Source organism: Aspergillus glaucus (genome assembly GCF_001890805.1).
Source record: "Aspergillus glaucus CBS 516.65 unplaced genomic scaffold ASPGLscaffold_9, whole genome shotgun sequence".
Lineage (NCBI taxonomy): Eukaryota > Fungi > Ascomycota > Eurotiomycetes > Eurotiales > Aspergillaceae > Aspergillus > Aspergillus glaucus.
Genome location: NW_019170461.1, coordinates 350,954 through 365,956, shown reverse-complemented (window position 1 = coordinate 365,956; position 15,003 = coordinate 350,954). Strand labels below are relative to the sequence as shown.

The 15,003-nt window shown below is 48.1% G+C and overlaps 11 protein-coding genes across 11 annotated transcripts; 4 read left to right on the top strand and 7 right to left on the bottom strand.

Moving 5' to 3' along the window:
• Window positions 1-40: 40 nt before the first annotated feature.
• pfa4 (putative palmitoyltransferase with autoacylation activity Pfa4) lies at window positions 41-1,506 on the top strand (the record flags this gene model as incomplete). The annotated part of the gene is made up of 5 exons (XM_022540582.1): window positions 41-360; window positions 411-582; window positions 635-934; window positions 985-1,063; window positions 1,112-1,506. 5 exons carry the CDS (start codon window positions 41-43, stop codon window positions 1,504-1,506), a joined length of 1,266 nt encoding a protein of 421 aa, XP_022401330.1.
• Window positions 1,507-1,528: 22 nt separating this feature from the next.
• Window positions 1,529-2,461, bottom strand: ASPGLDRAFT_125605 (class I SAM-dependent methyltransferase; the record flags this gene model as incomplete). The annotated part of the gene is made up of 3 exons (XM_022540576.1): window positions 1,529-2,030; window positions 2,083-2,366; window positions 2,429-2,461. The coding sequence occupies 3 exons, from the start codon at window positions 2,459-2,461 to the stop codon at window positions 1,529-1,531; spliced, it is 819 nt and encodes a 272-aa protein (XP_022401329.1).
• Window positions 2,462-2,946: 485 nt separating this feature from the next.
• On the top strand, window positions 2,947-4,029 carry ASPGLDRAFT_46521 (DUF202 domain-containing protein). Its single transcript, XM_022546462.1, has 4 exons — window positions 2,947-3,370; window positions 3,431-3,717; window positions 3,772-3,857; window positions 3,947-4,029. Exons 1-3 carry the CDS (start codon window positions 3,022-3,024, stop codon window positions 3,835-3,837), a joined length of 702 nt encoding a protein of 233 aa, XP_022401328.1. The 5' UTR covers window positions 2,947-3,021; the 3' UTR covers window positions 3,838-3,857; window positions 3,947-4,029.
• On the bottom strand, window positions 3,957-5,188 carry ASPGLDRAFT_125415 (wax synthase family protein; the record flags this gene model as incomplete). The annotated part of the gene is made up of 2 exons (XM_022540556.1): window positions 3,957-4,395; window positions 4,443-5,188. 2 exons carry the CDS (start codon window positions 5,186-5,188, stop codon window positions 3,957-3,959), a joined length of 1,185 nt encoding a protein of 394 aa, XP_022401327.1.
• Window positions 5,189-5,376: 188 nt separating this feature from the next.
• Window positions 5,377-5,824, bottom strand: ASPGLDRAFT_35115 (uncharacterized protein; the record flags this gene model as incomplete). The annotated part of the gene is made up of 4 exons (XM_022544513.1): window positions 5,377-5,470; window positions 5,529-5,597; window positions 5,686-5,756; window positions 5,810-5,824. 4 exons carry the CDS (start codon window positions 5,822-5,824, stop codon window positions 5,377-5,379), a joined length of 249 nt encoding a protein of 82 aa, XP_022401326.1.
• A 291-nt stretch (window positions 5,825-6,115) lies between these two features.
• ASPGLDRAFT_46516 (uncharacterized protein) lies at window positions 6,116-6,640 on the bottom strand. The gene is made up of 4 exons (XM_022546461.1): window positions 6,599-6,640; window positions 6,470-6,540; window positions 6,334-6,420; window positions 6,116-6,272 (listed from the first exon to the last, which is right to left on the bottom strand). The coding sequence occupies exons 1-4, from the start codon at window positions 6,611-6,613 to the stop codon at window positions 6,182-6,184; spliced, it is 264 nt and encodes an 87-aa protein (XP_022401325.1). The 5' UTR covers window positions 6,614-6,640; the 3' UTR covers window positions 6,116-6,181.
• Window positions 6,641-6,778: 138 nt separating this feature from the next.
• Window positions 6,779-8,278, bottom strand: ASPGLDRAFT_46515 (regulator of G-protein signaling domain-containing protein). Its single transcript, XM_022546460.1, has one exon. It carries the CDS (start codon window positions 7,804-7,806, stop codon window positions 6,907-6,909), a length of 900 nt encoding a protein of 299 aa, XP_022401324.1. The 5' UTR covers window positions 7,807-8,278; the 3' UTR covers window positions 6,779-6,906.
• Window positions 8,279-8,348: 70 nt separating this feature from the next.
• On the top strand, window positions 8,349-9,328 carry ASPGLDRAFT_46514 (uncharacterized protein). Its single transcript, XM_022546459.1, has one exon. It carries the CDS (start codon window positions 8,503-8,505, stop codon window positions 9,166-9,168), a length of 666 nt encoding a protein of 221 aa, XP_022401323.1. The 5' UTR covers window positions 8,349-8,502; the 3' UTR covers window positions 9,169-9,328.
• Window positions 9,329-10,357: 1,029 nt separating this feature from the next.
• On the bottom strand, window positions 10,358-10,819 carry ASPGLDRAFT_35111 (uncharacterized protein; the record flags this gene model as incomplete). The annotated part of the gene is made up of 1 exon (XM_022544512.1): window positions 10,358-10,819. The coding sequence occupies one exon, from the start codon at window positions 10,817-10,819 to the stop codon at window positions 10,358-10,360; it is 462 nt and encodes a 153-aa protein (XP_022401322.1).
• A 1,091-nt stretch (window positions 10,820-11,910) lies between these two features.
• On the top strand, window positions 11,911-12,644 carry ASPGLDRAFT_35110 (uncharacterized protein; the record flags this gene model as incomplete). Its single annotated transcript, XM_022544511.1, has 3 exons — window positions 11,911-12,414; window positions 12,481-12,573; window positions 12,627-12,644. 3 exons carry the CDS (start codon window positions 11,911-11,913, stop codon window positions 12,642-12,644), a joined length of 615 nt encoding a protein of 204 aa, XP_022401321.1.
• Window positions 12,645-13,475: 831 nt separating this feature from the next.
• On the bottom strand, window positions 13,476-14,195 carry ASPGLDRAFT_1458350 (uncharacterized protein). Its single transcript, XM_022541866.1, has 2 exons — window positions 14,047-14,195; window positions 13,476-13,994 (listed from the first exon to the last, which is right to left on the bottom strand). Exons 1-2 carry the CDS (start codon window positions 14,069-14,071, stop codon window positions 13,606-13,608), a joined length of 414 nt encoding a protein of 137 aa, XP_022401320.1. The 5' UTR covers window positions 14,072-14,195; the 3' UTR covers window positions 13,476-13,605.
• Window positions 14,196-15,003: the final 808 nt, after the last annotated feature.

Here is a 15,003-nt window from a genome sequence, read left to right as displayed (position 1 = left end):
ATATACAAAGGGCTCTACGAAAGATATTCAGAGCCTTAAAATGTTCCAAGGGCCATTTTCTATCTCGCAGTTGGCGATCCCAGCTGTCTGGGTCCTGATCACCTTCCTCACATTCACCTCCCAGTACTTTTTCCTGCATTTCGAAGCCGTGCCCCTACGAGAAAATGAGCTTTGGGCTATTAACATCCTCGCGGCATGTATTGGGATATGTTATTACCGGTCGTGCACGGTAGATCCGGGGCACGTTCCTAAGGACTGGAAGCAAGTGGAAGCCGAAGGTGTCGGTGGCCGGCAACGATGGTGTCGGAAATGCGAGGCGTTCAAACCACCACGGACTCATCATTGCAGGACATGTGGGAGGTATGTGTTTAATTTTCCCTGGTAAATGTGTGTATAACTGACAGCGTCAGGTGTATACCGAAGATGGACCACCACTGTCCATGGACTACCAATTGCGTGTCACACTTTACGTTTCCGCATTTTGTCCGGTTTCTGTTCTATGCGGTTGTTGGAATGTCGTATCTTGAATCGTGCCTTTTTGAGAGGGCATCGACTATCTGGGCTAGTAGACATCTTCCTAGTGTAAATTGTCACCTTGAACGAGTTCTCGCCCGTTTGCTAACCCTTCCACAAGTACCTCGGGCCCAGTTTGGGACAAATGGCTCATTTATTCATCCTCCTTGTCGTCAACAGCTTGACTGTATTTGCGCTTTTCATTCTCTTGGTTCGGGGTTTATGGTCTCTTGGTGGCAACACCACGACTATCGAATCATGGGAAATCGAGAGACACAAGACGCTTCTCCGGCGAGCCAGACATTTTGGTGGCTGTCTGGACGCTCCTGGGGGTGTCAAGATACATATTAGGAAACAAGAGTTTCCGTATGATATCGGAATTTGGGATAATATCAAGGCTGGAATGGGCGGAAATGCAAATGTATGTTTGCTCGCCATCTATCGATTTATGGCAGGAGCTGATGGCAGTAGGTCCTAAGCTGGCTCTGGCCATTTGCCGCGACCCCAGATCGTGAATCAGGTCTAGATTTTGAGATCAATGGTTTTGAAGGTTTGTTTGGTTGTTTGGCCACGGTCACTCGGTACTAACACCTGATAGGTCCCAATACTACTTGGCCGCCACCGGACCCGGATCGTATTCCCCTACCCACTCCAACCGACAGAGGAAACGCCTTCACGGTACCACAAGTGTACAGCTCCGCCCACGAAGAAATCGAAGCATTCAACCGTCGCCGGGACGAAGACCTGAAACGCGCCAGACCCGGCGTGGTCCAACGCCGTAAACGATTCCATGAACGATTTGATCCCGAAGATCGAGACGAAAGCGACTCAGAGCCCGACGAGCAAAGAAACTCTGATGGCGAAGAAGCATGGAGGAACTCCGAGGGAGAGCGGCTACATGATTTCGGGGTGGACGAGGAAATCGAATTCTACGATGAAGAGGACATTCCACTGGCAGTACTCATGCAGCAACGAGGACATAGACAGCAATAATATATTCAGACTTGTATGCAAATTATATCTTCTTAGCAATACCCCTCAAACGCACATAACCCAACCACTGGCTGCCGTCTTCTTCTCTCGTGACTACGGGCTCGAGTATATCACAAATCTGCTTCACAGCGTCATCCCGCTTCTCTTCTGGAAGAACATCCAAAAACGGCGCACCCATCAGTTTGATCCAACCCGCAAGTCCGCCATTAGCTTCAGCAGTGAGCTTTGTCGGCCGATATTCGATCTCCACTTTGTCAACCTGGAATCCAATGCTCTCGAGAGCATTCTTCATCCACACATCAGACGGAAAGAACCACGGGTTCGCTGCCTTCGCCTTTTCAGCAGGGACACCATGCTGCACGAGGGTGTAGATGAGCGCCGTCATGACCTCAGGGACGTTCCCGTGGCCGCCCATTTCGAAGACGAAAGTTCCACCTGGCTTGAGACTACCATGTATAGCGCGCAGAGTATTCAAACGCGTGGAGCTATCGCGTAGAATCCAGTGCAAAGCAGCGTTGGAGATACTTCAAACTCGTCAGCCACTCCATCAACCCCCAAAGCATCTGGAAGACTCACACTTTATCCCACGACCCATTAACAATCGTCTCCTCCTTGTCCAAATACCTACAATCCACAACACGCCATTCAGCCCTGGGGTCGTTGTAGTCCTTCATTGCAGACTCAATCATAGCAGGCGAGGCATCAATACCCAGAACGGAGTCCACCGCGGGCAGGAAATTGGCAGTGAACTTCCCATCGCCGCAACCGACGTCTAGGATCTTGTCTGTAGGCTGCGGGGCCAGGTAGCTGAGGAGCTTCTGGGTGAGCTTGGGGACGAAGGATGCAGAGGCTGAGTATGCCTGGTTATCGTTAGCTTATCTATACAAATGGATATGGTTCGGAGATGGATATGTATGTATACCTCGGCACTCCATTGGTCTTTGGTGGAGGACATGCTGGCTTCGTATGACTTGTAAGGAGTCAATAGATTTTGGATAATAATCAATCTTCTCAGGCAATGCTGGGGTTCATATATGTTTGTTGATTCACAGCCTGCGGTTGTATTTGGCCGTATCTCTGCTCAATCGGGGCCGATATCGGAGTCTGGGGGATCGACTATGATGTCATTCTACAGCTGTCATGTCCATACAGGAACTATACATTTGACACACTATCAGGAACACGAATAAAATAGCGCATATTTATACATGGATATCGCAGTAAACATAGAGAGCTTATGGTCTGAGCGGAAGCTGTTCCCAAACCGGTAGGCGGAGATCCCCGGAAAATGATGTATGACCTCTCATATCATATGTAATCATTCACCCATTGCTCAGGAACCTTGCATTTACATGTCCAAGAACCAATACCTTCGCTCCTTGACATCCTTCCACATCAACAATCCCTACACCAACCGTAATGCCAACCCCCCACCACCACCTCCCCCCTCCTCCCTCTAATCGCCGATAACGAACAAGAACGGCGACCAACGCCGTCACCGTCACCACCGTCAGAATGCCCGAACAACGCGAACCAGACCCAGACCCAGACGCCATGGAACTACAGGAGATCCATACACATGACAGATGCGAGAGCCACGACGACGGTGACGAGTACGCGCAGTCAGCAGCGACGGTTTCGTCTGGCGAGAATCGCGTGCCGTATCGGACTGTTGCGGCGCGGGTTGTCAATGCGGATGGGAGAAGAAGGGGCAATGGTTCGAATCAAAATAGCGGCAACAGAGATGATTGCCACGAGAAGGGTGTGCTATTGAAGGGAAAGAAGATCTGGGACGCTTTGAGCGGATTCTGGACAAGTCAGGTTGTCCTGGCAGTTCCGCAGAAGAAGAACCGCGATCATTACGGTAATCCCCTATGATTTCCCTTTGAAATACCCATCTTCTAAGCCATTGAATGCGCGACAGCCCTCGAACGAACCTTTCTCGCGTACATCCGCACCTCCGTCATCCTAGCCATGCAAGGCGTCCTAATCGCGCAACTCTTCCGTCTCCAACGCTCCAAATCCCAAGAAGCCTCTGAACTCACATACTACGAAGTTGCGGTTCCGTTATCTATCGCGTGTCATAGTGTCGCGCTGGTCGTTGTCGTGGTTGGCGCGTTTCGGTTCTGGAGGCAGCAGAATGCTTTGTTTCGGGGGAAGGTGCATGCTGGGGGGTGGGAGATGAATTCGATTGGGGTGTTGGTTTTCTTGGTGAGTTAAAGCTACCAAAGGTAATGATTCGATGGACAGATGGCTAATTGGTAGGTTGTGGTTGTGACATTGGTGTTGTCGGTTGTTATCTTGGTTCAGTTGGATCGGGGGCCTGCTTAGGTTGTGGGATATTGGTTAACGTGAGTTAATATTGATGTTGTACTACCTAATGTATGATTACGTTGTGCGACTTGTATGCATCTGCTGATATATAGTCACCCCATCCAAGAATACCCAAACTATGCCAACAACACTCCCCATCCAAGGTGCATAGGCAACGGAACCCTCTCGCCATCATCGTATACCCCCTTAATAATCGGAACCAACCATGTGGGCGCCGTCACAGCCAAAAAGCCAATGACCCAGAGATATCCAACGATTCTCCCCGCAATACTTGTGCGTGTATTATTTCCGAAGACAGTGGACCAAACATAGTCCACCAACTGTTCAAACATCATCCCAAATGCCTGTACAGTGAAAAAGTGCAGTGCTCCGCTGTTCTTAATCGGGACAGAGAAGCCCAGGTCCATGCCCAAATGAACGAGTCCGGAGAGGGCAAAGACAAGCACGAGGCGTAGTATATACGCTACGGCCGAGGAGCTGGGGATGCGCAGAACGGAGAAGACGAAGTTGATGTTGGAGACGAGACATGTGCGGAGCATTTGATGCCATGTTAATCTGCGAGGGTTAGTCTATATTCATATATTAGGGAACGGCAAGCATACCCCCACAACCGACGAATGGACCACGCATCTAACAGCGAACCGCTAATAGGCGGCCACAGTGCTGGTTCAGAAATTCCCAGACCAACGCAGGAAAGTGCCATAACAGAATAAACACCCACAATCACCGCCCTGATCAAAACAGCAAAAGGCACCATGAAGCTCGTCTGCACGAGAACGCGGTGCAGCAACGTCACATCCTCCCGCTGTCCCCAAAGAATACCCAACTGCTCCTCAAGACCGGCATACCGCAGATCAACCGTAAGAATCCTAACCAGCGAACCGCAAAGCACAGCCTTCCCCGCGCAAGTCACAAGAAACCCCCCCCTCCCGGGCACATACCCGGGCTCATCACGCCTAAAACAAGGCAATCGCTTTATCTGCCACGGCGTCCGTACTCTGCGATAATTATACGGCATCCAAAAAGCCCATGTCAACTGCGACGTCGGCGCGGGTGCCTTAAGCTGCGTCTTCTCCCACTCCACCTGCGCGCGATACGAAACCCGACTCAACAATAACAACTCAATGCCGTTAAGCACATTCACCCATCCCATCGCGGCGATCGGCCCCGCGGCGGCGAGAATTTTGCCTCCCGGGAAGATGGCCTCAATTTGCAGAGACGTCGCGAGCGCGATGATCACGATTGCGGCTGCGGAGCGGAGCGTGTTCGCATTTGGTGGCGTGTAGGAAATCGCGAGGCCGATTGTGGCTTGGATGAGGAGCCATTGGGGGAGTTGGGTGAGGACCATTTTCCTATGTCCTGGGATAATTAGGAATTAATTAGAGTGAATGAGAGAGTGAGCTACGATATCTACATTAAATTGAGTGTTCGTGAAGCTGACGGACTGTGGGGCGCGTTGGGCCCGGCGGTGTGTACGCTTTTCCCATTTCGGTAACTAACTATGTACATGTATGTACACCTGAAGCCGGGGGACACCTATAATTCAAGGTCCTTGATATCCACATTCAACCCATCGGGAACCACAACTGATTCCAGATCCCCAACAGCCGTATCTGCCGGAGCGCGTACCCTACACCCAGTTACTATCAGCACCAACCCACTTAATTAAAAGATGCTTGAAAACATACCTGACGAACTCATTTGTTTTAAAGTTATCCGGAAATGTCAGATCCTCGCCCACGTATATGTCGCGTAGGCTATGGCTAAACATTAATATCCATCGTTTATTGAGTGATGCCATAGCGGTGTAGCTATATATGTATAAATTAATGGGGCGATACGTACTTCTCGGCAAGTTTCTTGTCCTCGCCGAACTGCTTCAAGGCGTCGTCGTCATTATAGCTGACGTTGAATAACTGAATTCTTCTTGTTAGATGAATCATGTAGGGGGGAGGGGAAAGTAGCTAACGAATGATTTTCTCATCTTGTCGTTTATTTGATATTGATGCTGTCGAAGCAAATGCGAGTGTATTTCTGGTGGTCGCCGTTCTCGCGGTTCTTCGGGGGCATTTATATATACAACACAGAAGGCAAGGTTTGTATGACGTTTATCAAGGCGAAATAGTGGCTGACAGGGTCTAGAATGAATGGCTTTGCCATGAAGATAAAAGATAATGCATTGCATGTTCATCCATTCGTAGGTATGCTCCACGCTTGATTCTAATTGCCATGGAATCAGTTAACCTTAATAATATGCTCTATGTAGTTACTACTACTACTCTGTACGCCGTGTACACATTTCACACCTCGATATTAACTACATACAAACTGTTTGTCACATTTACATCTTCAAATCCAGAATATCAACCGCCAGCCCCGGGACTTCGACATCCTTAAGTTCATCTACATTCACGTCATCTGGTGCGGTGACCCTACCATAATCATCAACATCATCAACCTTGATCTTATCAGGTAGGAATGGGAGAAGCATACCCCATAAAATGAATCGGCGGGACCGTCGTAGTCGACTCGAAATCATCGGGAAATGTCAGATTTTTGTCATGGTAGACGTCTCGGAGACTGCGCTTATTAGCACTTATCATTATACTATAGAGCTGGTGGAGGGTACTTGTCGGCGAGTTGCTTGCCGTCGCCGTAATAGTCGTGGGCGAGTTCGTTGTCGTAGCGGATGTCGAAGGTCTGTTTGTTTTTTGTTTGTTAGAAGTTGTATGGTATATGGGGAGATATGATGGCTAACGAGGTCTTTAGTCATTTTGTTAATGTGCTTTGATGTTTGTTGATGATAGTAATAGTCGTTATGTTGACAGTATCGAGTGTTAAATATAGTAGAAAATGCGGGGGGATGATGAGGTCTATATGACTTCATTGGCGAGTATTTGCCGTTTTCAGGTAAATTATACTTTTTACAGAGAACAGAGGACAGAATACGTATGATATTGACTGTGCTGCGTTGATATTCACCATCTACATAGAATGCCATTTATCCATGCGCACTCCCACCTAAGCTCCCGTAGACCTAACTACATGCAACTATATACAAATACACTACCTCGACGAACTCCTCAAATGCCTCAAAATCCCGCCCTTAAGATGAAACCTCCACCTCTTCTTTTGCTCCTGATAATGTCTATCCCCTTCTGATCTCCTGCTCGGGGTTGACTTTGTCTTCCCCAGATCAAGCTCTTTACTCCCGCTTCCGTCGGACGTAGACTGGATAGCTCCCGAACTCACACTCCCGGGTTTACTGGGGTATCTGGATAGTCCGAAAGGAGGAGTTGAGCGGCTGTGGTTACCGTCGTCCGTGAAGATGATGCTTGAGGTGTGGCTTATGTCGCCTTTGTCTGTGCCGGCGCCTGTGTTGGAGGGGATGGGGGATTGGGAGCGGGATTTTGTGGAGGTGGAGGTCTTGCCGCCGGTGAATGGGAAGATGTCGGAGTGGGCGTGTTCTTTTTCCTCGATTGATTCTGTGTCGTGGTGGAGGAAGGATGTTGAGAGGGGTCGGGGTTGTTCTCGTTCTTGGTTGACGCAGCTGCGCAAGAACGGCAATAGTAGCGAATCATGTAGTAGATCACGCATTTCTCGCAGCGCTGTATCAAGAAGTGCAGGATCCGGAGGATAATCCTCCTTCTTCGTTGTCTTCGACTCAGTGGCGACTAAATCATCCCGTATATCATCCGAGATATTAATCTCCCGCTGCGCCCCAGAGACAATATACATCTGCAGTATGCGCTGCCACTGCAAATGCAATGTCCGGCGGGAATTATGATCCCCCACTCGCTGAAAACTACCCCTGTATCGACGAGCCTCAAGAATGAACTCGAGGATCTCCAGACAATGCGATTTTGATAGGAAGGCGATTAGCGCGCTTAGTGTGTAGGGGTAGGGTGCTTTGTCGTCGAGGAGGTCGTCGAGTTTAGGGCGGATGTGGTAGAAGGATGAGTTCATGGTGCATAGCGGGCCATTTTATTTTTGGCGTGTGTGTATGTGTTTAGGATAAGAGGTGAAGAGCTGAGGTGAAGACCGGTCATTCTGATTTGTAGATAACGTCACGACTCTTTTTGGTATGATTCGAGAAATTCTCCGAGGTTGCCTGTTTGGGATATTGGTTTTGCCAAGAGTTGATGTCAGTCACTTCGTAATGTGGGAAGAAATTTTACGCTTGGCTCAATGAGAATCGTAAAACGTCTGCACGTGCGAAATGGCCCATGTCCAAGTGAGACTATAGCCCACGTCTGAGAGTATGTGTTTATGGCAAACAAAAAGTATACACCGGCTTATCCGACAGCCACGCTCTTGCGCAACGCACGGCCCGATCACACACGAATCTAGAAGAAACGAAACCAGAAACCGGAAAACAAAAACAAAAACGGCGAACAAACCGGCGCGCCGAAAGTCAATGATCTCAAAACCGCCACGTATCGGTCAAGTCTAGACGTAAGACTGATCCATGGGAACCCTCGGAAACGTCCGTGGGCCATCAGATCATGCCAGGTCGAGACCAACACACGCGTGGTCTAGCCTTTGCTCTTGATTCTTATATCTATTGTCTTCTCCCATTGTGTTTCTGCTCAATCATTCATTCTTTATCTACCATTCTCTGTCTATACTTTTCTTTTTCTTCATATTTTTCTTTAATTGAAAATGTCCGTGTCTTACATTCCTCGCCTCCCCTCTCGCCTCTCAACTACAGCCATGAACACCCGTCTTAACTCTTCAACTTTCGCTCAGAGCCCCTCCAAACTCGCCCTCCTCTCCCACCACAAACTCCAACAAGAATCTTCAGCAGAGGAGCCGGATCTCCGCCGCTGTCTGGGGCATAATGCCGTCCTTTCCAAGACTATGACCGCTGCCCGCAGAGATGTCAGCCACTCTCGCAAGTCTTCTCGTTTCTCCGAAGACAACGGAGTCGACGGGTACATCAGCAGAAAAGAGGACCAGGGCAGCGTGGTCCGGGCGCAGCTTGCTAAGGCTGTAAGGGGATGGATTCGCAGACGGTCAATGGCAGCGAATGCGAATGGAAAGACAACTATCACTGCCACCACTACTGAGACCAAGACGCCTACCACTACTACTACCAAGACGCCTACTACTACTACCAAGACGCCTACTACCACTACCAAGACGCCTACTACCACTACCGCAACCACTACCGCCACTCCTCCAAACGACAATGCGCTGGCTCGCGTTGCGGCAAACAACAGCCGGGATACCGGCAACAAGTGGAACACGTTTTCCAGTCTCAAGAGACTTGTGTCTGGCCGGAGGTTCTGGGCGCAGCCAGTCTTGATGCAAGCTACTGCTGGTTGACTAGTGCGGGACTTCTATCTACTATTCTTTTGTGATTGTGAAGGAGTGGCTCAGCGAGCGATTGAGCAGTTTACGAGTATACGAGCATACGAACCACTAGAGCCAGGGGAGGACTACACACTGTATCTTAGAAACAATCTAGACCATCATCCACCTCCACCATTCATCCAGCGTATCCCGTAGAACATCCGATTAAAGGCGATCATGTTCACGTGTCCCTACTCTAAAAGAGCTTGATCACGATCTGCCTTCTTATTGGTCGATCGGTTACATGACAGAGGTCTAGACCGGTCTAGACTCTGAGTAAGTCTAGACACGTACCCCGGAGGAACACGCGTTGATGTCATCAGCCCTGTAGTGTTGTTTGGTTCCTGATTCATGGCTTGCGAGTACGTTATGTGTCGGATGAGTAACTGACGGTTCCTGACGTCCATGACTGCATCATTACTGCCGGTGATTTTTTTAGCTCCAGGGACGGAATGATGTTGTCTTCGGGGATTTTGAGGTAGGTTCTAGAACGTTGAGTGCTGGTAGGGCTGAGTGTGACCATTGTTCCGTTCACGTGCTGCATTAAATCAGCTAGAAACAGCATCAGTTAACACCGATACTAAAAAGCATGCGTCGCATACGTAGTGGATCCGTAGACATACTAAAAAGCACGGCTCCGACGTCGCCTAAAAGTAGTTCTACGGGTCGTGTGAGTATGGTTTAAATACGATTGCCCTATACCGATTGTAGTTCAGATTTTCGTAAGTCGGGAGAAAGACCGGCTACTATGTTATACCATATACCATCGTCATAGTTAAGGGGGCCAAATCTTCAAAGACTGCTTCGCTATACTACGTATGCTCCGCAATGATCATTTTAGTATGATCAGCCTGCGATGATAGAAAGCATACAGATCCCATCGGCATCATGAATGTAACTGTTTTCAATTTGACCTAGTAAGAGAGACTGTTGACAGGGTTAAAACAATGAGAAAATCCTTTACATATGTGATCAAGAAGCAAAAGAGGAAGAATCAACGATTTGCAGCTAAAAGCTGATGAACTCTCTCACAGACAGAGAGAGAGGAGAGAGAGAGAGAGATCCTAGGAAAGCAAATAAGGAGCCAGAGGCATCACCTTCAACAAGATGTAGTATCCATCCAAATAAAACTGTTACCCAAATTCAAAGTCCCTTGCTGGTCTTATAGCCTCCTCCTCAGCAGCAAAGTGGCTTCTGGCGGAACCGAAGTTGTGTTGATCGTATTTGTCACCTTGAAACTACCATCTTTGATTTTGATGTCAAATTTGGAGAAAAACAGGTAGATTATGATTTTGATCTCATGGACCGCCAACTGTCGACCAGGACACGCCCATCTGCCCATTCCAAATGTCAAAAAGGATGGACTAGACTGCACAGCTGCTTGGCCTTTCTTCTCCCACTGGAACCCATTGAAGGCCTTTCCCTCAGTTCCATAATTGTCGGGATGCTCATGGGCTCTTGCGATTAGTACCATACATATGGCGTTCTTAGGAAGTACATAAGGCCCGATGCGCACGGGCTTTGTTGTTTGCCGAACAGGGCCCCAAGAATCGCCTTTGGTGCGGAGGGTTTCTCGCATGAAAGAGTCCAGCAGGGTCATCTGGCTGAGACTTTTCACGGTCATTGTCCCGTGCAAAGGTGCAACAGCTTCCCATTGCTCTCTGATGGCAGGCAAATATTCCTCCTGCTTCTCGGTAAGCCAGATCAGGATCCAGAAGCCATGTTGAGAAGGTCACCACTTTTGCTGTTAAAGGCAGGACGAAACATGTTGACTACGAACGCGGGAAGAAGGGGCAGCTTAAACGGGCCCGAGATGCCAACCTGCTTGATGTTCCTCCTGTCCCTGCCGGCTTCAAGAGAAGTGACCAACCTGACGTGTGCCCGATGCCCGAGCCCTCTTCTGATGAGGAGGGAGAGGAAGAGTGTGGAGAGTAGATCAGGGAAGCTGAGAGTGGCTATGGCAAGGCGCAGTAATCAGTCAAGGGTACAATTATTCTTTCATGTATATAGCTCTTTTACGTACATAGGGACACGGAATCTGTGAAAGAAGGGATACGACATCTTGATGACCCTTCGAGTCATGTATGATAGTATAAGCCTTTACTCGCTTCAGCCATTTTCAGTACAATACATACATAAAACATTCTTATAATCTGTACTTGAATATATTACTTGCATCATATATATATATAACGCGTGACAGGTATATACTATGTAAATTTATGTTACATGGCTAATATTTTTATACAACCAAAATAGGAAAACCTTGGCAAAATTATGCAAAACAGGTTCCATCAGGTCCGACTCAGGTTCGAACCTAAGTCGGACCATTTCGAAGCCTAGGTATATCTGTCTTCAAAATCCCTTTTACTGCAAAACTTACTCCCGGACATTGGCACATTGATGTGGGTCAGGCTATGGCAAGGAACGGCATCGACGATACTATTGTATTCTGTGTCTGTCTGGATGGATGAGGGTGGATCTCCTCTATCCGGCAGTTGTGTGTGTGGGCTCGCTAGTGCGGGCCAACCAGGAGCGGGGCATATTAGAGCCTGAGGCTCTCCAACAATTGATTGTCCAACCAGATGATGGCGGTCATGTGGTCATGAACGATGGTTACCCAAAGCCGCAGAGCTCTGCTTTCTGAGCAAAACATTCTCACTGCGCACTGCTCACTCATACCTCTACTATAGATACATTGAAAACGCTACCACCATGCCTCTTGGAACACGCGAGGGTGCTAGCCCTTGGTCACATTGTGATAATGTGCCTCCTAGCCGCTCAGGCGCTCGCACTTGCAAGCCTTTGTTCGTAAATTGCTCGGCTGCCGGATGCACCGCTACCTCCGCGCACGGGGTGTACGATTCGATGACTCTCAGGATCGGCTTTTCAAAGTGCTGCAAGCATCTCGACCGCAATGAGCTCGAGGAACGGATAGACTATAGTAGCAGGCAGTTGGACACGAAAATGGTCACGGTGATCTTTTACGACTTGGGACTGGGCAAGGATGGACAGGTCGAGCAGTTGTCCGCGTTCTCCATCAGCGGCGAACATTTCAGCTCCATCATCAAGACGACAGTCAGGGCAAACATGAGCCCGAACTTGAAGAGTCTATCTCCTATGCTCTACAACGCGCTAGCGTCGGAGCCTAAAGACGCGATGAGGAGATTCATCCAATGGATCGACATGATACGCGGTGACACGGACATGAGGAACGTCGTGCTTGCTGCGCACTTCGGGTCCTGCCACGACCATGTTTACTTACTCCGGACAATGATGAGTTAGGGCATCAAACCACCTGAGTTCAGGCTTGATGACTCCCTCGCGCTCTTCAAGTTGATCAAGGGTCAGGACCAGCAGGCGGACATTGTCTCACTCGTGGCAAAATACCCGCCGTATTCTGTGCCCTACACAGCTAACGATGCGGACAGCGACGCGCGGGCGCTTAGAGTCGTGGCCATGGACGAGTTTAAAAATATAAACCAAGCTTGCTACACCTTCAGTATCAGCTGTGAAGATTTCATGGAGAGGACGGGTTTGAACATGCATGGGATTGGTCACCTGACTTACTCCAGAGGAAACTCATCATTCCATTTGGATGGAGCAATAATTTGTGAAGAAAGTGGGAACATAATCCGCATAAGATGAGACAAACGTGATACTCAGCATTTTCTGATTGCAATGTTCTGGGGCATGAAAGGTCTCATTGTCTTAATCGCAATGACAATTGGTTTTTATATGCAAATGCACTTTTTCGTGTTAAAATAGGCCATGATTTCCAACGCCTACAGAGAGGTTATCTACTCGCTTGTGAATTACATTAATCATAATGCCATATTCTAGGTCACACTGGACTATTCTGAAAATAAAGAATACTCTGACTTACACCGTTGCGCATCAAGACAAGTCATTTGTCCTGCTACCTTGCCTTGGTTAAATACAAGCTTTATTTGGGCGTGGCCTTTAACAAGAGTTAATGAATGTATATACATGGGGCATTAGTTTTCAAGATGAAGCACAAGGCATTAAATGCAGTGATTGCGGCGGGGCTTTTTCAAGTCTGGGTGGCGCCGCTCGACATGGGGCGTTTTGTAAAGAAGCCAAAGCGAAACGCATTTGATGGAAGACTGGTACCTGTAAATCCCAGCGAGGACTAAATATCTGAAGCGTGCCCAACTGCGCTGGAACAGTCAGGGTTGAGCCAACTCCACAATAGGAAAATGCATAATAAACAGATTATCTATTTGTTGTCTCCAGTATGGTGTCTATTTACCATAATTGTGGGTGTGAAACGTGTCCAAGTACAATTCAGGTCGCATTCACATGAAATATATAATCGACCAAGATTACTGCGTCACCTCCCTTGGCTGAGCAATTATTTCATCCCAATCATCCAACTTTCGCTGCTTGTTATCTTCCAATCTTTTTTTGGATAAAAAGTCCCATTGCCTCCCTGTCCCCAACTCCAAGTAACCTCATCCTCTCCTCGCTGTGCAGCAAGTTGTGTTGATCTGGAGCCATACCACCATCAAATAACTTTGCATCCATCATTGGCCATACAGCATCAAACGCCCAACTCTTCCGCGCGCCATAGTTGACCCTAAAGTCGCCATGCTCCCAACTTTCCCACATTCTCTCAGAAATCCGCTGTCCTTCAACCAAGTTTCCATTAGCCATAGCAGCGCCCCCTTGGCGTTTGAGCACCCGGAGAAAGGTCTTGAGGCGTGGCTGGTAGGTTTTTGTCCAGTCTGAGACTCCACGTGGCCATTCTTCGGGCATTTCCAATAGTAGCCACCAAGGTAGGATAAATGCGAATTCTGCAGGGGCAGTATATGTAAATTCCTCAATGACCTCTGCAGCAGAGTTTTGGGTTCATCACAACAACCGGATTTTCTGCCTTGGGAAAAATACTAAATACCCGAAAGCCCTCAGTACGGCACTAGGATTCTTTTACTACGAGTTACGCTGGTATACAATTTGATCTTTCGAGTCTAAATCAAGTAAACAAAAAATATATGGGTCGTACTTTATGGATTAAAATAAGAATAAGGGAAAAATTCAGATATAAAAGTATAACACGTAGTAGAGAAAAAGAAAAATATCGCATTTGCCATTACCGATTTTCCTCCGTAATTCCCGTCGCAGGTCTCTTAGTCTTGGGCAGTCTACCAAGACGTGGACTATTGTTTCTTTGGCCCCATACTCGCGTGTATCATCGCCTCTGGCTGCAATGAGCGTATGGTCGTAAAAAATGTCAAGGTCAATAATTAGTTAGTGGCTATGTCTTCCGCCCTTCAGCAGCGCCAACACATCAGGTAGACCGCATCCACACCTCTGATTAGAAAGTGAATGCCCAACTGTTATGGGGTTCTCATACGACCCCGGGAGGCCACGAACGCAACTAAGACCAGCGGGGGATGGGGGATGGGGGATGCTTACCAGCAAGGGAGTAAGAGACGTACCATTATATATAGTTTGCTCTGTTCTGTTTTCTTCCTTTTCTCCAACGATTCCTTCTTGTCAATAATCAAGACTGCACGGGGCTATTTAATAATGGAGAGTTAATTACTTAAAAGGAGTGATGTTGACTCTACATATACACACAGAGCAGCCGAAAAAGCAAGACCTCATGTAAATTCATTTCTTAGTAATAGATAGGGGAGCAGAGAATATGAATCAATCCACTGTATAAAAAATAGAGGGAGACAGAATCAGCTCAAAGTGTCGGTCAATTTAAACGAGGCAAAGGAAACCGGAAGTGGAGGCGAGAGGGCGCAGCCGCAATTTCCGGGGAAAAAAAAAAAAAAA

Coding starts and splice junctions, on each gene's coding strand:
- ASPGLDRAFT_46521 (XM_022546462.1), top strand. CDS start 3,022: ATGCCCGAACAACGCGAACCAGACCCAGACCCAGACGCCATGGAACTA. Junction 3,371..3,430: donor GAAGAACCGCGATCATTACG/GTAATCCCCTAT, acceptor AATGCGCGACAG/CCCTCGAACGAACCTTTCTC. Junction 3,718..3,771: donor TTGGGGTGTTGGTTTTCTTG/GTGAGTTAAAGC, acceptor GCTAATTGGTAG/GTTGTGGTTGTGACATTGGT.
- ASPGLDRAFT_46514 (XM_022546459.1), top strand. CDS start 8,503: ATGTCCGTGTCTTACATTCCTCGCCTCCCCTCTCGCCTCTCAACTACA.
- ASPGLDRAFT_46516 (XM_022546461.1), bottom strand. Junction 6,421..6,469: donor GGCAAGCAACTCGCCGACAA/GTACCCTCCACC, acceptor TAATAAGCGCAG/TCTCCGAGACGTCTACCATG. Junction 6,273..6,333: donor CCGCCGATTCATTTTATGGG/GTATGCTTCTCC, acceptor TGATTATGGTAG/GGTCACCGCACCAGATGACG.
- ASPGLDRAFT_46515 (XM_022546460.1), bottom strand. CDS start 7,806: ATGAACTCATCCTTCTACCACATCCGCCCTAAACTCGACGACCTCCTC.
- ASPGLDRAFT_1458350 (XM_022541866.1), bottom strand. CDS start 14,071: ATGAACCCAAAACTCTGCTGCAGAG. Junction 13,995..14,046: donor CCCAAAACTCTGCTGCAGAG/GTCATTGAGGAA, acceptor CATTTATCCTAC/CTTGGTGGCTACTATTGGAA.